Consider the following 17,909-nt stretch of genomic DNA (forward strand, 5'->3'; position numbering starts at 1 on the left):
TAATAAATTTCTTGTTCACATTACACTAAATGTCATCGTCTAAATAAATATATTTCCAATTGCAATGCCATGAATCATCTTCCATGAAACGTTGATAATATTGTTTAGCCGTTCGTCACTGCTGATTGAATAGATTTATGATAAAATGTGTTCGAACTGAGGTTATCTCGTTCTTTTGAAATATATACATTAAAAATTGCATTACCTAATACCCATTAAAACGGTAGTTATGCCATGGCTGTTATTTCTGGCAGGTAGAGCGATTACACAAAGGGCCCGTCATTGGTTTTAAAAAAGAATCAATTTCAGTGTTTTAGAAGTTTCTGTAAACTGTTTACTGCCCTCGCATAATCTGTACTTCTTTCGACATTAGTGTACTTGCATGGATGTTTAGATTTAGTCACAACATAACTGTAAATATTTGAAATTTAATTTCTATTAAATTTTTTTATGGTTGGATAAAATACACACGCTATAAAAGTCATTAATTTCGTCGAATATCATCAATACGATTTTCAAGGATTCTAGTTTGTGAATGGGTCACGGTATCAAATGCTTTTAGCAACACTTGCAGAGATGCTGTGTTTGTGCCACTCCGATTTTATTAAACTGTTCTATGGATGTGCATATATTACGTGTTAATGGTACGATACTTTTCCTCATTTCAAGGAACATAAATTAGTTATGTTTAGTTTTTCCTTTAATGAATCCCAGTTCTTTCTTCATATTTTGTTTTAAAAACTTGATGTGCAAAATCTATGCATCAGTAAAAATAAGATTATAAAATTGGTGTTAATTTCCCTTAATAAATAGTTTTGAATGTTTTTTTCTTTTGAATATTTTAGCATTTTATATAATATATTTAATCATATTTTGTTCTCTAATTTTGATTTATTATCTCTTATCTATTAAAGTTTCCAAGATTTAGACCAAGGAAAATGGCTCCTCATTTCACCTAAGCTGGCCATAATTTTACTGACTTGTTGCACTGCACTTGGCTACTACATTTCATACCTGGCATGTAGATTACGCATGCAACGATTCTCCTTTTCTCTGCCATTACTGCTATCGACTCCTGCATCAGTGGCAGCATATTTTGTTTTGGATTCACAGGACGAAACTGTTGTATATGATTATTCAAAGTTTTTCACAATGAACAAGATTATTGTGATGGGCTGTGGAGCTATGCTTTATATAACTTTTCAAATTATTGTTTCTTATATTTGGTATCCTAAAAATTCCCGTCTTGAACGTCACGAAAAGTAAGTTTAAACAATTTCTATTCACTGCCTCATTTGATTTTCACAATATTTACTTTTAATGCAGTTTCAAAAGAGAAAAACGCTTGAATATTTTATTTCCATTTTTTGTTTGTTTATTTAAGTAAGAACTTATTTCATTCTTTGTATGGCTGTATTGCATGGCTATTCGGAAAATTGTCATTATACCAAATACTATCGCTTTTAAAAATGTATCACCGTCATTTTTTTTCTTAAATTTTACTCGTTTGTGAGATTGAAGAGTATTATATTTGTTTGTGTAGCACCGCAATTCATGATCGATTTTGTTTATATAATATGTTCACACTGTACCCTTAGTTTAGAATCTCAAGTGCGATAGTGTAAGTGTGCAGTTAAGTGGTGGTATTTCCCTTTCGAAAAATCTGTAATTACTATATTACGACGCTGTGACAAGGCGGATGAAGGTCACCTTGAAATAAACTTTGCTTTCACATATGGGTTAAATAGATACAGCACCCCATTCCTCCAGTTGTCAAGTCTTTGGTTTGATATTCCAATGGATCCTGGGCGTATTGGTGGTGGTTGTGATGCAATGTAAAAATCTATGTCGGTCCTCAACCGTCTAAACAGCTGCAAATGCATGGTGCAAGAGAACAAACACACTGGTAAAAAAATCGTAGCAAAATAAAAGATATATATATATATTTACTATAATGGAGAAAGTTGCTTATTTATTAGGTATGTAACAATTACTAAAAGTAATTTAAATATTCAGATATTTATTTTATTCACTGCGTCCAATTCTTCACAAATTTGAATATTCATTGCATTCACTGCGGAGTATTCCATTTCCATTTGAAAAATCTCTCACTTTCTCTTTAAAGTTTTAATTCGCTATTTGGAAAACCAACACTTTATTCTGTTAATGTATACGTAATGTAAAAGTATTATTTATTGAATGAAAATTTTAAAAAAATACCCGTATAATTTTTGAACGCAGTATAGCTGTGAGAAGAGCCTAGAAAGTTGGGTAATTATTATAAGAAGACGAGGAGAAAAAAAAACAAAAGTTACCGACAAGTACTCGAAACTTTCACCTTATTCACAGTTTCCAAACACTCTCTGCCACTAAGCCAATATATACACAAACAAGTTACACGATCGACATCATCTGTGACACACACACGCACACACACATACACATACACAAATATACACTCGCGCACACACTTAGATACACATACACACAAATGAAATGCAATGAATGTGTATGTGCGCGCGCGTGCTGTTTACTGACAGAACTTGGTGAAATTTTGTGAAGTTTTGTCATTGAACAGGGTACGGTTTCAAAGCGACGAAAACATTTTGACACAAATGAAGTTTTAATGTTGAAGTGAAACTAACGGTGTTTGTGTGTTCTTGAATGCCTTACAAACACCTTCCACACTGCTATGCAAGTACATTTATGCAAGTACATCTCTGTAATCTTTTCTAAGTCACTGTGTATAAATGCCAGCAATGACCTCAGGCTCTCCAGTATTTTAATTTCTAAACAGAAACAATCGGGAGCAGGGAGTGGGGTTGCAAAGAATTCGTATTAACTCAAATTTTTTTTTTATAGCATATAAATGTATTTATGAGAGAACATATTGAAAAACATCCATACATGCGAGAGTGATAAAGAAATGAGGGGCGTTGCTTTTGGATGTGCTAACCCCCCCCCTTTTTTTTTACCGAAAATGCTCTTCTGATGGTTTTGAAATGCAAAAACAAAAAACCCAACATTGGTCAAAATAGGTCCGGAATGGAATAATGAGGGAGTCAGGTTAAAAGAAAAGAGTTTTCAAAACATTTTCATACAAAGATGCCCCTCCTTCAACCCCATCATTTCGAAGGCTGTGGTTTTTAAAAAAATGGGGAAAATCCCCCGACAAAATTCTCTTCACAAATTGCTTCATAATCGTAATCTAGGCCGTTTGAAAGTGACTTGCATAAACTTTCTTTAAAAGATACCAATCCTCATGAAAGTTATGAGGGAAAAAATCTAGACCGTGCGAATTTTCCGAAACTCCTCTCTCTACGCCCTCGGAAAAATTCTGTGCCATAAATCCCTATTTCACTTTTTCAATATCAGTGTCAAATCGACACTGGAAAAAGTATATGTATTTGTGAAGGGATCTGACTTCTCATCGACAACCATGATTGTCACACGCTGATGAAAGGTAAACACCTTGAAACTCGGGTACGTGTGTATCATGTGTTGAAGACGGGGAGGATGACTCCCCTTCACAAATACTGAGAGGACACAGATAGTGTGTCTATAGCCAGCTGGAGGAGATATCTTCCTGGGGCTACAAACTACAGTAGCATCCACCCTTATGGGTTAGCCATATTCAAATGGCAAATATGCATATATATATATATATATATATATATATATATATATAGTATTATATATATATATATATATATATATATATATATATATATATATATATATATATTATATATATATATATATATATATATATATATATATATAATACTAAAACTCTAGAGATGTTTTTGTGTACCCGAAATATCTCAGAAATTGTATTTCTTGACGACGAAAAAACAAAAACATGGCTTACGTGACGTTAACACACATTCATATATACATTCAAACACACATATAATGAATGTCATGGCGTGTCAATTAACACTAACTCACATCTGCTATCTGTGACATAGTCTTCGCGCTCTCTTAGAAAAAAAAAAGTCGACTTTTTGACGTACACAATATTTTAATCATTTAGAAATATTTTTAACTGAATGTGATTTCAAAAATGTAAGTTGTTTGTACAATAAATATTTATATTTTAGCGTTCTTTAAACAGACAATCTTTTAATGTATTTTTTCGTTAATTTCCGTAATTTTTTTATTTATTGACCTTTGTTTTAAAGTGAAAGATGTATGTACGTGTATATGGAATGAACGTGTGTGTGTGAAAGAGAGGGAGAGAGAACGATATAGAGAGAGGAAGAGAGAGAGAAGAAGAGAGAGAGAGTGAGTGAAGGTGTATGTTGTCATATATACGTACATACATCAATACATATGCGTACATCTTTTTAAATGTACGTGTGTATGTGCTGTGCGTGTGTTTGAGAGAGAGAGAGAGAGAGAGAGTAACTGAACGTGTGTGTTCTCATGTATGTGTAAGTAGCACTCTCTCTCTCTCTCTCTCACACACACACGTCCATTTCATATACATGCTCATGCTCATGCATCTTTCACTTTCTCTCCTCTTTCACTTTAAAACAAAAGTAAATAAATAATTTTTTTACGGAAATTAACGAACAAAACCAGTTGATCTGGATGAAAGTCCTGAGAGTCAAAGCGAAAGATCGCCCCAAGGGAATACCATTACAAAAATATTTTGGAGTGCATTCAACGTATCTCAGCTCCAAAGAATTGGCTGCTATTTCTAGCACACCCTGCTACCACGTAACGGCTATTTGCGATAAAGGACCCGAAATACCTGTTACTTGGTAGCAGGACGTGCAAGAAATAGCAGCCAACTCTTACCTTTTCTGAGGAAAGTAACCGTTTACGCGTCATTTCGAAAGTCAGACTTTCCAGGTGACCCAACGGATCACAGGTAGTCTAGTCTAGTATTATATATATATATATATTATATATATATATATATATATATATATATATATATATACACGAGGGGCGTTCAATAAGTAATGCCCCTGACCCACTTCCCATAGCAGTAGAGCAACGAAACTTGGCACAGTTATTAGTCTTTTTCTACATAGGAACCACCCAGAGTTACGCATTTCTCCCGTCGTTTGATGCGGCTCTGGAGACCGTTTTTGTAGAAGACCCAGCTTGGTCCTTCAACCTGAACGTGACTTCAGAAATCAAGGCTGCATCATCTGGGAAACGCTTTCCTTTCAAAAACGACTTCGTGACTGGGAAGAGGTGAAAATCAGAGGGTGCAAGGTCAGGAAAGTAGGGGGATGGGGGAGGAGTTCATAGCCATACGCCTGTGCTTCTGATCTGGCGACAAGCGAGTTGTGGACCGGAGCGTTGTCCTGCAGGAGGAGGATGCCTTGCTGATCTTGCCCCGCCTCTTGATTTTGATAATTTCTCTTAATTTCCTCAAAAGTGAAGCATAATAGGCTCCTGCAATTGTGGTACCCTTTGCCAAGAAATCTGTCATCACTACTCCGTCCTGGTCCCAGAAGACTGTGAGCATGACCTTGCCAGCGGAGGGCTGCATCCTTGCCTTCTTTGGAGGGGGTGAGTCACGGTGCTTCCACTGCATTGACTGGGCTTTGGTCTCTGGATCATCGTGATGGACCCAGGTTTCATCCTGTGTAATCAGTTTTTTGAAAAATTTTGACTCATCTTCTTGGCACATCTCCAAATTCACCCTCGAGCACTCGACGCGTTCTTACTTCTGGAAAGGCGTGAGCAACCTGGGAATCCATCTGGCAGACACCTTTTGCATATGCAAATGGTCATGAATGATAGTTTCCACAGACCCGGTACTAATCTTGACCTCATGGGCTATTTGGCGAATAATTATGCGCCGATCTTCCAAAATGGCAGCCTCAACTTGACGGACAGATGCCTCATCAATGGCAGAAGGGGCGACCAGATCTGGGAGCTGTTTCCACAGAGTTCCGACCATGTTTGAATTCACGATGCCAGCGTTTTACAAGGTCATATGATGGGGCATCATCACCATAAGTTACTTTCATTTCATCAAAAGTCTCCCGTGGTGTGTGTCCTTTCAAATACAAAAACCGGATCACTGCTCGACACTCAACAGGCTCCATTTCACACTTGACTCGATTCAAACACCTGTAAATCAGAAACCCCAATGTATTCAGAGCTGTAATTTGCCACTTACTCTGTAGAGATATAAATAATAGCACATGCAAAATTTCAGCTAGATCAAACAACTGCAAGTGGGTCAGAGGCATTACTTATTGAACGTCCCTCGTATATATATGTATACATACATAGGTACGTATGTATGTATTCATATGTGATATCACATCATATATGTATCCTTGACTGAGGTACTTTAATCTATTTCAAGCAAAACTATGCAACAAAAAAAACAATAAACAAAAATATTTATAGAATTATATTAGTTTTTAATTTCATGTCTATATTTCAGGTTATTTGTGTCTCCCACCTACTGCTCAGTGTTTTACGAACAAACCTTACTACTTGATCGCAAACGCTCTAACACATCACAGGAAGAGGAAGAAAGAATTGATGTTGAAAATGAAGGTTCAGACAGGAGTGAAGGAAGAACAAGAAATATGGAGAAAGTCTATCCAAGGATTTATGCGTGCGCTACTATGTGGCATGAAAATGAAAATGAAATAATGCAGTTACTGAAATCTATATTCAGGTAGTCAAAATTTACAGAAGACGCACATACACGCTTTCTTTCCTTTTTTTACCCATTTCCTTCTTCCTTTCTTTCTTTCTTTCTTTCTTTCTTTCTTTCTTTCTTTCTTTCCTTCTTTCTTTCTTTCTGTTACACACACGCACACACATATATCTCAGTATGTATGTACGTATATATATATAGAAGTTCTGTAAAAATTTAGATTCAGTTGAATATGGTACTTAAATTAAAGGCACCAGAATTTTGTATGGTATTATCCATATAATTCAAAATGGGGTGATTATAATCAAAATAAGCAACAAGGATATCAAGAGGTAATGCAGTACGATCGTTTCATGCGAGTCCATTTAATTGAGCAATGCAAGTATTGCATCAGTTTTAAAATGTAGAGCAATCTTCAGCTGCATAAAAATATAGAATTTAGTTAAATTCAAAAGATTCATTTTTATAGTTATTCCATTAACCAAAACCACAAAGAGAGTAATTAGGTAGAGCAGTGACTTCCTGTGAAAATATATATATTATATATATATATATATATATATATATATATATATATATATATATATATATCAAATAAAATAAAAAACAAAACACAAAGGATATCGCGGTATACGCGTTTCAAGCTTTAAAAACAACCCATTTATAAATATATATATATATATATATATATATATATATATATATATATATATATATATATATATACATATATATATATATATATATGTGTGTGTGTGTGTGTAATTCTTTATTACCCATAAGGGTAATATATATATATATATATATGTATATATATATATGTATATATATATATATATATATATATATATATATATGTATGTATATATATATATATATATATATATATATATATATATATATATATATATATATATATATATATATATATAGGCGCAGGAGGGTAAGTAGCTTACTTACCAACCACATGGTTCCGGATTCAGTCCCACTGCATGGCACCTTGGGCAAGTGTCTTCTAATAGCCTCGGGCCGACCAAAGCCTTGTGAGGGGATTTGGTATCCGGAAACTGAAAGAAGCTCGTCGTATATATGTATATATTTGTGTGTGTGTTTGTGTGTCTGTGTTTATCCCCCCACCAACATCGCTTGACAACCGATGCTGGTTTGTTTACGTCCCCGTAACTTAGTGACCAATAGAATAAGTACTAGGACACTGCAGAAAACTTTACCAGACACGGATAACAGTGTAATGCTGCACCAATGGTTACATACTGTCACATCACCTTTTATGCGTAGTACACCATTCCATGATTCCAATCACCTGGTAGATCTTCCCTCTACCAAATAAATTTGAAGAAATGCATCAGATATTGTACAAATGCTTCCACGCCATGCTTCAAGAGCTCAGTTTATATCTCATCTATGCTATCTGCTTTGTTGCTCCTCAAATTGCGTATTTGCATGTCCACTTCTGCAGTTATATCATCCACGTTGATATTCGCTTCATTCATGAGTGGTTCGTTATCCGTTTCAAATGTAGTTGCTGGAATAGGCCGAATGAGAACTTCACGAAAATACTCTTTCCTTTCTAGAGGTTTGCTTGTTCCTCCTCTGTTGTAAGCATTTTACGATTCTTACCTTTTTGCGCACTTGTTAATTCGCATAGATCTTATACAGCGTCCGTGAGTCATTTCTGTCTGCAGCTTGAGCTTCCATACCGTTCTTTTTTACCCACTGCTCCTTGTCTCTTCTGTATATTTTCTTCACTTACCGATTTGTATGTGTGGGTAGATGTATACCTTTCATTGATGAAATTGTTCAAACTACTTTCTTAATGAACCACTATAATGTTTTTGCTAATCACATCTCTGTTGGTGTTTCGGTGCTTGCTTTTGATAGTGTTACTTGTGAAAGAAATTTTAATTTGAAAGGAAATCGAGAGTGAAAACGACTCTCTCCAAATAAAGTTTATGTTTCAGTTAACGAAATTAGTCAATTCCTAATGCATGCAGCGTATTTGGAAAGCAAGTCAACATTTAAGATTTTATCCGTGTTTAGTGAATCAACTTTGCAGTCAAACAAAACCAATCATACCTGGAACTAGAGAAATGTTTTAAATGTTTTGTTTTAAACATCTTTATTTTCTATGAAAATGTTAAATTATAATTGTTGGTATTAATGACATTAATTCTCGAAATTAAAAAAAAATGATTACTGCTTCCTCCCCCCATATATTTGGAACTGCCTTATTATGTCCATGAAGTAAATTGTTTCCACATTCTTCATGAATTTCAGGCAATACTTCATTAATTTCAGACAATACTGTATAAAATATTATATTGCGATACATTCTGATTATTATTTCCATTCTGAATTATGTATACTATATGAAACTATAATACTATTGATGAAATACTCCACTACTTACGAATAAAATGAATTGTTTCATTACTCATTTTTAGAATGGCAATTGAACAAACCTTGGTAACCGACATAAAAATGGCGACCGAAGGCGTTGGCTCATCAAGAGAATATGATGACTATTATGATTTTGAAGGTAAGTATTTTTGTCAATTATACCAAATTGTTTATTTTATATTTTGATGTTAGAACTACCACATAATGCCGCTGCCCTTCGCAGTGTCTCAGATTTTAGTCTATTAGCGTAATCTCATGGAACGGGTCTAAACTATAAGCTAGTAGATTCTCTGTGTATGGCTACGGAGTACTTGCTTGTTAAACGCGGAAACAAGATCCCCCCTGGCAACGCTCTTTACACTACACACCACGCACACACGCACGCACACACGCACGCGCACACACACACACACCACACACACACACACACACACACACACAACACACACACACACAACATAAAATCTTAAGACCAGTGAAAAGAAGTGCCGGAATGAACTCCTTGCAGACCGATATATTCAACTATTCTTCTTTGTAGATAGAAAAAAAATATACGAAAATCTAAAAAAATGCTTAACATTTAATGCACAAAATATGCATTGTATGAACGCTAATAATATTTTGCCTAGTCAAAAGTTTAAGACCATGACAAATAACAAACAAAAATAAATAAATAGTAAACAAGGTTGCACAATAATAGTAGCTCCACCTTCCTGCGAATAACTTCAAAAATTCGCCGTGGTATATTCGACACAAACGTTTGCAGGATGTTGTCCGGGATGTTGCGCCACGAGATGAATACTGCTTGACAAATAAGCATTCACAGTCACAAGTTGCGTTCAATTGTTGTAAACGCTTCTTGCCATCCAACCTCCTGCTTCTGGAGCTCTATAATTCTACCACGATCAAAATCCGTCAATATTTTAGCCTTGCTCATTGTTGTGAAATAGACAGAGAGTGACCGGCAGTTGTTGACACAGAAAAAGCTTGAACAATGTAAGAAAGTTTATAATTTACGACGGATTTAAACTTCTTTTTTTTTTTTTTTGGTTATGGTCTTAAATTTAATAATAGGCAAAATATTGTTCATTTTCATGCAATGCGTATCTTATGTATCAAAACATTTCTTTAGGTTTTCGTATATCCTTTTCTATTTGCCAATTATGAGTTTATAATGAAAAATAGTCAAATTCATCGATCTGCAAGAAGTTCATTTAAGAAGTTTTTTTCAATGGGCTTAAGATTTTGTCCAGTAGTGTATGTATGTATGTATGTATGTATGTATGTATGTATGTATGCATGTATGTATGTGAGTATGTGCATGTGTGTGTGTGCGCGCGCGCGCGTGTGTATTAATATCAGGGACTGGTAGTAATTTCAAAGCCTATGGTAGAATGCTATTAAACTTGTTATAAGCATAGTCTACTATGAAAAGATTGTTACGTTTGACGACCACTCACACATATGTACATACGTATATATACTAGAAGCATTGCCGTTTCTAAATCTCTCAAAGAGATGTATTCAGGAGCAGCACTTTAACGCAACGATTATTTTCCAATCTAATGTGGCAGTCCCGCTTAGGTGGGCGAATGCTACTGTTGCTTAGCTCCAGCAGACATCGTCTCCAGCTGGCTACACGACACACGATCTGTGTATTTATATTTTCGAACAGGGGCAGCATTCGCCCACCTAAACGGGACTGCCACTTTAGGTTGGCAAATAATCGTTACCGTATTTGTAATCTATCCATAAATATCAAAAAAACTTGCAGCAACTTTTATATACGTTTATCTATGTAAATGATGATGATGATGACAATGAGGAGGGAGGGAGTAGGAGGAGGAAGATAGGAACGTTTTCATTATATTTTTTGTCTCAAAGGAAAATTGGAAAGAATGCGATCTATTCAATTATTTTTCATTTATTTATAGCTCATATTTTCTTTGATGATGCTATGGAGCTAAATGATTTTGAAGATGTTTGCCTAAACAAATATGTTAAAACTCTCGTCACCACAATTGACAAAGCAGCCAGGTATGTAAGATATTAATTATTATTATTATTATTATTTGGCAGAAGCATTAGAATTTCGAACAAAATACCTATTTCTTTACTACCCACAAGGGGCTAAACACAAAGGGGACAAACATGGACAGGTACACGGATTAAGCCGATTACATCGACCCCAGTGCCTAACTGGTAGTTATTTAATCGACCCCGAAAGGATGAAAGGCAAAGTCGACCTCGGCGGAATTTCAACTCCGAACGTAGCGGCAGACGAAATACCGCTAAGCATTTCGCCCGGTGTGCTAACGATTCTGCCAGCTCGCCGCCTTTTCGGACAAAATACCTTGCATCATTTGTTCAGGCGTTTTATGTTCTGATATCAAAGAACGCCGACGTTAATTAAGCTTTTTATCCTTTCGTGGTCGCCGTCAAATATTGGAATCGACGTTACTGGCTTATCCTCCCTACGTATTTCAAGCTATGTATCTCTGCTGGAAATAGTTATTTAAATCAAATAGATGTGTATAATCATTAGAGGGCTGAATAAAATTCTGCTGCATTTGTGACAACACAAATGAAAACCTTACGAAATCAGGTCCTGAGCAGAGTTCAACTTTATACCAGTTTTCTCAAGATAATGCTACTGAACTGACGTGGCAACTTAGACCTTTTGATATTCGGGTAATTTCTTTCTGTGTACAGGGATTTTTTGCGGGATCCTGTCGTATTAATGTATTCTCTCGCAGAGTTGTTTGTTTGTATGTAGCTTGGGCAATGATTTCTGTTTCTCATTTTCATCAATTTTATTGCTGTTTACTTTCTTTATTGTTTCTCTTCTCTGTCAACTGTTGTTAATTTGTTGCCATTTGTGGTTAATTTTGTTTGTTGTTAAGTGTGGTTAACGAATTTGGCTGACTATTTCCCTACCACTTTGGCATTTCGGAGTTTATTATATTTTTTGTGTGTGTGTGTGCTTAGTTTTGGTTTACTGTTATACCATCTATGTTATTTGTATGACTGGCTCTGTCGTATTTTGAGGTCTCGTTTGGATTATGTCTGATCGTCTCAGTTGCTTCCTTTCTTTCCTCTCTATGATAGGTTCCTTTGTGATGTTTTCATAGTTTGTAGTGGGATATTTTTTAATTGTTAGTGTGTACTTTCCTCTGAGCCATCTATTTTAGCTTTGGGAGTTCATTACGCGGATCAAAGATACCATAACTATTGAAAAGGTTGCAAGACGCAACGAAAATTTTAGGAAAATAAAAATAAGAAAAAAGTGGAAATTTTACCGGTGTGTGTGTTACATTATAAGGCACAAAAAGAAAATGACTCTCCCAAGGCACAACAGAATATGCTTCAACACACGAACTCATATAAAGTATCTTGCAAACCAAATCCATAACTAAATAGTTATTTTTTAATCACAAATCTCCATGCATCTCTGACTGTGTTTGCGTTGACAATTTTCCAATTTCTTTTCATTACACATGTGTGTAGTTCTCTTGAGAGTTGGATAGTGTTGCTATTAGACATAGTTTTGTTATTATTGGAGTTAGTCCTTTAACTCTATTTTAATATCATGGTGGCGAGGTGACAATCGTTAGAGCATCAAACAAAATACATACTGACATTTCTTCTGTCTTTATATTTTGAGTTCAAATACTGCCGAGGTCCACTTTGCCTTTCGTCATTTCGGAATCTATGAAATAAGTATTAGTTGAGTACTCGAGTTGATGTTAGCTACCCTAATGTTTATGTGGTATTGCCGCATATGATTAAATGTTAGCGAAAGAAAGACGCGTCGATAGTGAAGTGCTCCTTCATTCGGACTTGGTGTGTTCGGACTGTGCTACGATTGTAATAGTTGTTGCATTTGGAGCACCGTATCTTATCTTGTATATTGCGTATATACATAGGCATATGTTAGTTTTCGAATAGAGCAATTCGCCAGCGTGCAGAGCTGCAGTTCTGCACGTGGTCACTAAAGAAATAGATGCTTCCATGCTAACCTCAGAGAGGAACACAGTGAATCTTCGTATCAAGGAAGCTATACTGATCCAACGCCTAGACCCGAAATTCAATAATCGATTGGTAGATCCTATAAATATATCACTGAGACTGCGACTAGTATCATAACATACGCCACTAACACCATCTTCCACCACCAGCACATGAAAATATGTTACAACAACCACGACTAACAGCTGGAGATTTTCTTGTAACAACAGTTGGAAAGATGATGCTGCTGTTAAACCAAATGCCATACAGTTTAAAATAAAATAACGAAATCAATGTAAATATACTTTCTATCACCACACAAGGACACCACAGACAACAGATACAGGGTGGACACAACTAACGAAAACACAGACATCTCAAAAATATTTCAGGCGCAGGAATGGCTGTGTGGTAAATAGCTTGCTTATCAACCACAGGGTTCCGGGTTCAGTCCCACTGCGTGACACCTTGGGCAAGTGTCTCCTACTATAGCCTCGGGGCGACCAAAGCCTTGTGAGTGGATTTGGTAGACGGAAACTGAAAGAAGCCCGTTGTATATATGTATATATATGTATGTGTGTGTATATGTTTGTGTGTCTGTGCTTGTACCCCCACGACATCGCTTGACAACCGATGGTAGTGTGTTTATGCCCCCGTAACTTAGCGGTTCGGCAAAAGAGACCGATAAAATAAGTACTAGGCTTACAAGAATAAGTCTTGGGGTCGATTTACTCGACTAAAGGCGGTGCTCCAGCATGGCCGCAGTCACATGACTGAAACAAATAAAAGAGTAAAAGAGGGTATAAAGAGTATCCAAAGTCTGTTGCACCTCTACTGCAAAACAAAAACCTCTTTCCTGAGAGATCTTGCTGCATGAAACCAAGCTCTCTGCATAGCAGCTTAGACCCGATATAGAGGATGCTGAAAAATACATAGCAAAATATGTTGTAATACGCTCAGATAGACAAGAAAGAAACCACAATGGAGTTGCTGTGTACATCCGAGAGGAGCCGAGGCCCCAGGTCCTGCTCTTACATTTAAACTCAGTATGTGACATCCAAGTTGTTTGTACACATAAGACAACTTAATATTGTTATATATACTACATATCGTTCATCATATGCTCAAAATCATACCGGTAAGTTTGAAGAATGCCTAGCAAAGATAGTTCTCACCAAACTGGAGCAACGCATCCGTGTATTCCTTCTGAGTGCCTTTAACGTCCCCAGTGTGGGCTAACCTGAAGACCAGATGCTCCGAATAATGACACACTACCAACAAGCACAATGTCCCTACTCCGCCTTACCAATGCTTCATTCATTGAGCAAATTGTGCTGCAAGCAACCAGGGCAAATAATATACTGGATCTCTGCTTCACAAACAATATGGACATTATCCATAATGTGAAAGTGACACCGACGCTAGCCTCGGACCACAACATAATAGAGCTGACTATGTATGAAACAAAAGCTCCTGCAGGCGTACAGCCTATAAGAAGCACCTGAAATCTCTCCAAACTGAACTTTCATAAAGCTAACTGGAAGCCGATTGAGAAAGAGATCCTTAAACAGCATTGGCTTAAATGTCTCTCCGTACCATTGACATGAGAAACAAACATTTCATGTTCATAATACAAGCTATATGAGACAAATCTGTCCCAGAGCACAAGGCCAACATACACAAAAGCAAGATTCCTTGGGAAAGGAAAATTCTTATGAGACGACGGACAAAGATTGCGAACCGCCTGAACAAGCACACCAAAAGTAGTGAAAAGTTCTTCCTGAAGAGAACGCTCTTGGAGATTGAGAAAAGTCTGCATCACTTTCACGAAAAAGAGCAGGTAAGGAAGCCTGATTAAGCCGAACCTTAAATCTTTCATTAACTTTTCTAAAGAAACAACTACAGTACGCCACGAGATAGGGCCCTCTTCCAAAAAGCTGGCTCCCTCACAGAAAACTCAATGAGGATAAGTGAAACATCGACGAGCAGTTCCAAAGTGTGTTCACTACTTCTCTGGGACACAGGCAAGTGAAGAAGCCAGCATAATTCTTTGATACTTTACCTGTAAGCAAAGAGGCGAAAATTGATTAAATCAACATTAAAGAAGATGCAACACTGACCATAGATAAGGTAGACACAAACTTAGCTGTTGGCCTTGATGGATTCCCAGCAATCCTTCTCAGATCGTGCAAACGATATCTCGCAAGAACACTGCAGCTTCTTTTTCAGAGTTTTCTTATTAGTGGTAATCTCCCAGGCAAATTGAAGGAAGGACTAATAGGCCCTGTCCACAAAGGAGAAATCAGAGCAGGTGTTAAAAATTATACACCTATCTCTCTGACCTCAGACATTAATAAAGTCATGGAACGAATAGTCCGCAAGAAACCATTCACGTTCGTTGAAGAGAATGACTTGTGGACTGACACCCAGCATGGTTTTCAACCTGGTAGAAGCTGCCTGACACAGCTCTTACAACATTGCGACTGGGTGTTAAAGCAGCTGCTAAACAACTCAAGTGTGGATGTGATACATCTCGATTTTTCAAAAGCCTTTGGTTAAGTCGGCCATGGTGTGATCTCGGTATAGTCGGAAAACTAGGTGAGTGACTACACGAATTTATAAAAGATAGACGTCTGGCAGTGGTGGCCAATAGAGCCATCTGAAAGGAAACACTATAGTAAGTGGTGTTCCATGGGGTACTGTCTTACGGCCACTACTATTTATACTGGCGCTCTCAGATTTCCCCTCAGCTGCTTAGATAGCCACCCTTGCTAGCTATGTAGATGATTCAAAAGTCTCTCAAATAATTCAGAACACTGGAAATATTGCGCATCTGCAACTGGAGTTGGATGCAATATACAGGTGGGCTGAGGACAACAACATATAGTTTAATGCAGGAAAATTCCAAGCCCTGCGTTATCAGCACTCTAAGCTAAATGAGATGAAAACAGGATTCACTGGTCCGGGAGGAATTGCAATCCCTGTATTAAACTCAATGCGTGACCTGGGCACATGAGTAATGATGCATCTTTCCAAAAGCATATTACTAATTTGGTAATAAAATGCAGACGACTTGCTGGATGGATCCTCCGAAATATCAATCGAAAGAAAACGTATCTATGATGGAGGGCGTATGTCTTCAGTCGCTTGGACTACTGCTCCCAACTATGGTCACCACACAGCATAAAATTAACGGCGGAACTCGAAGCAATCCAACGAAGCTACACAATGAAAATCGTCTCAATACAACATATCAGCTACTGGGGCAGGCTGAAAGAGTTAAAATTCTTCTCCCTAGAACGAAGGCGGAAAGATATGCGGTGATATATATCTAGAAAGTCCAGGAAGGCCTTGCACCAAACTTTGGTATTGAAAGTTACACAGTCAACAGAACGGGGCGCCACTGCATACTGCCCAAGATCCCAGCGTCGCCATCAAAATACAGGACCAGATATTGCAACAGCTTGGGTTTCAAGGCTTTCAGTTCTTCAATATCCTTCCAAAATGCCCGAAAGACCCTCATGGTAGGGATGTAGGTCTCTTAAAAATAATACTAGATCTCATCCTGTCAAGGGTTCCGGGTGAGCCTACCTCAAGGTAGGAAACCCAGATGAGAGCAGCAATTTCAAGGTCTTACATTCACCAAATGTCACATATCAGAGGAGGTTTCAAATAATGGTATGGGGCAGCCAACGGTGGTGCCCCAGCATGACCGTAGCTTAAAACCTGAAACAAGATAAAGAGTTAAAGAGAGTATGTATGTATATATATATATATATATATATATATATATATATATATATATATATATATATATATATATATATGCATAATTTATTAACAGTTAAACAATTGTATAGGGTTAATCTATATTTTTGTTATTTTTCATTTGTCCTGCCCGCTTACGTTCATGGTGTGGTAAAATTTTTTCTTGAGAACAACTTTTAGTGGCTAGCGTAAGGGAGCTCACTTTTAGTGGATTCCCTCTCATATATGTATTAATATATATATATATATATATATATATATATATATATATATATATATGCATAATTTATTAACAGTTAAACAATTGTATAGGGTTAATCTATATTTTTGTTATTTTTCATTTGTCCTGCCCGCTTACGTTCATGGTGTGGTAAAATTTTTTCTTGAGAACAACTTTTAGTGGCTAGCGTAAGGGAGCTCACTTTTAGTGGATTCCCTCTCATATATGTATTAATATATATATATATATATAATATATATATATATATATTATATATATATATATTATATATATATATATGCATAATTTATTAACAGTTAAACAATTGTATAGGGTTAATCTATATTTTTGTTATTTTTCATTTGTCCTGCCCGCTTACGTTCATGGTGTGGTAAAATTTTTTCTTGAGAACAACTTTTAGTGGCTAGCGTAAGGGAGCTCACTTTTAGTGGATTCCCTCTCATATATGTATTAATATATATATATATATAATATATATATATATATAATATATATATATATATATATAATATATATATATATATTATATATATATATATATATTATATATATATATATATAATATATATATATATATTATATATATATATATATAATATATATATATATAATATATATATATATAATATATATATATATATATAATATATATATATATATTATATATATATATATTATATATATATATATAATATATATATATATAATATTAAATTAGAGATAAAACCACTATTAGGCAAATCAAACAATGAAAAACTTAAGCCAATACATAAAAATTAATTTATATTATTTTAAATATATGTCAAAAGTATTAAAAGTTTAATAAAAGAT

At 35.8% G+C, this 17,909-nt stretch overlaps 1 protein-coding gene across 1 annotated transcript in view; it reads left to right on the forward strand.

Annotated features, from left to right (window-relative positions):
• Positions 1 to 17,909, forward strand: part of LOC115212970 (chitin synthase chs-1-like) — a 149,455-nt gene that overhangs the window by 106,391 nt on the left and 25,155 nt on the right. Inside the window, exons 24-27 of the mRNA XM_029781832.2 lie at positions 915 to 1,262; positions 6,422 to 6,661; positions 9,106 to 9,200; positions 10,996 to 11,098. Of these exons, the coding sequence (XP_029637692.1) occupies positions 915 to 1,262; positions 6,422 to 6,661; positions 9,106 to 9,200; positions 10,996 to 11,098 (786 nt within the window). The remainder of the gene's footprint in view (positions 1 to 914; positions 1,263 to 6,421; positions 6,662 to 9,105; positions 9,201 to 10,995; positions 11,099 to 17,909) is intronic.

This window comes from Octopus sinensis, linkage group LG6 (genome assembly GCF_006345805.1).
Source record: "Octopus sinensis linkage group LG6, ASM634580v1, whole genome shotgun sequence".
NCBI lineage: Eukaryota > Metazoa > Mollusca > Cephalopoda > Octopoda > Octopodidae > Octopus > Octopus sinensis.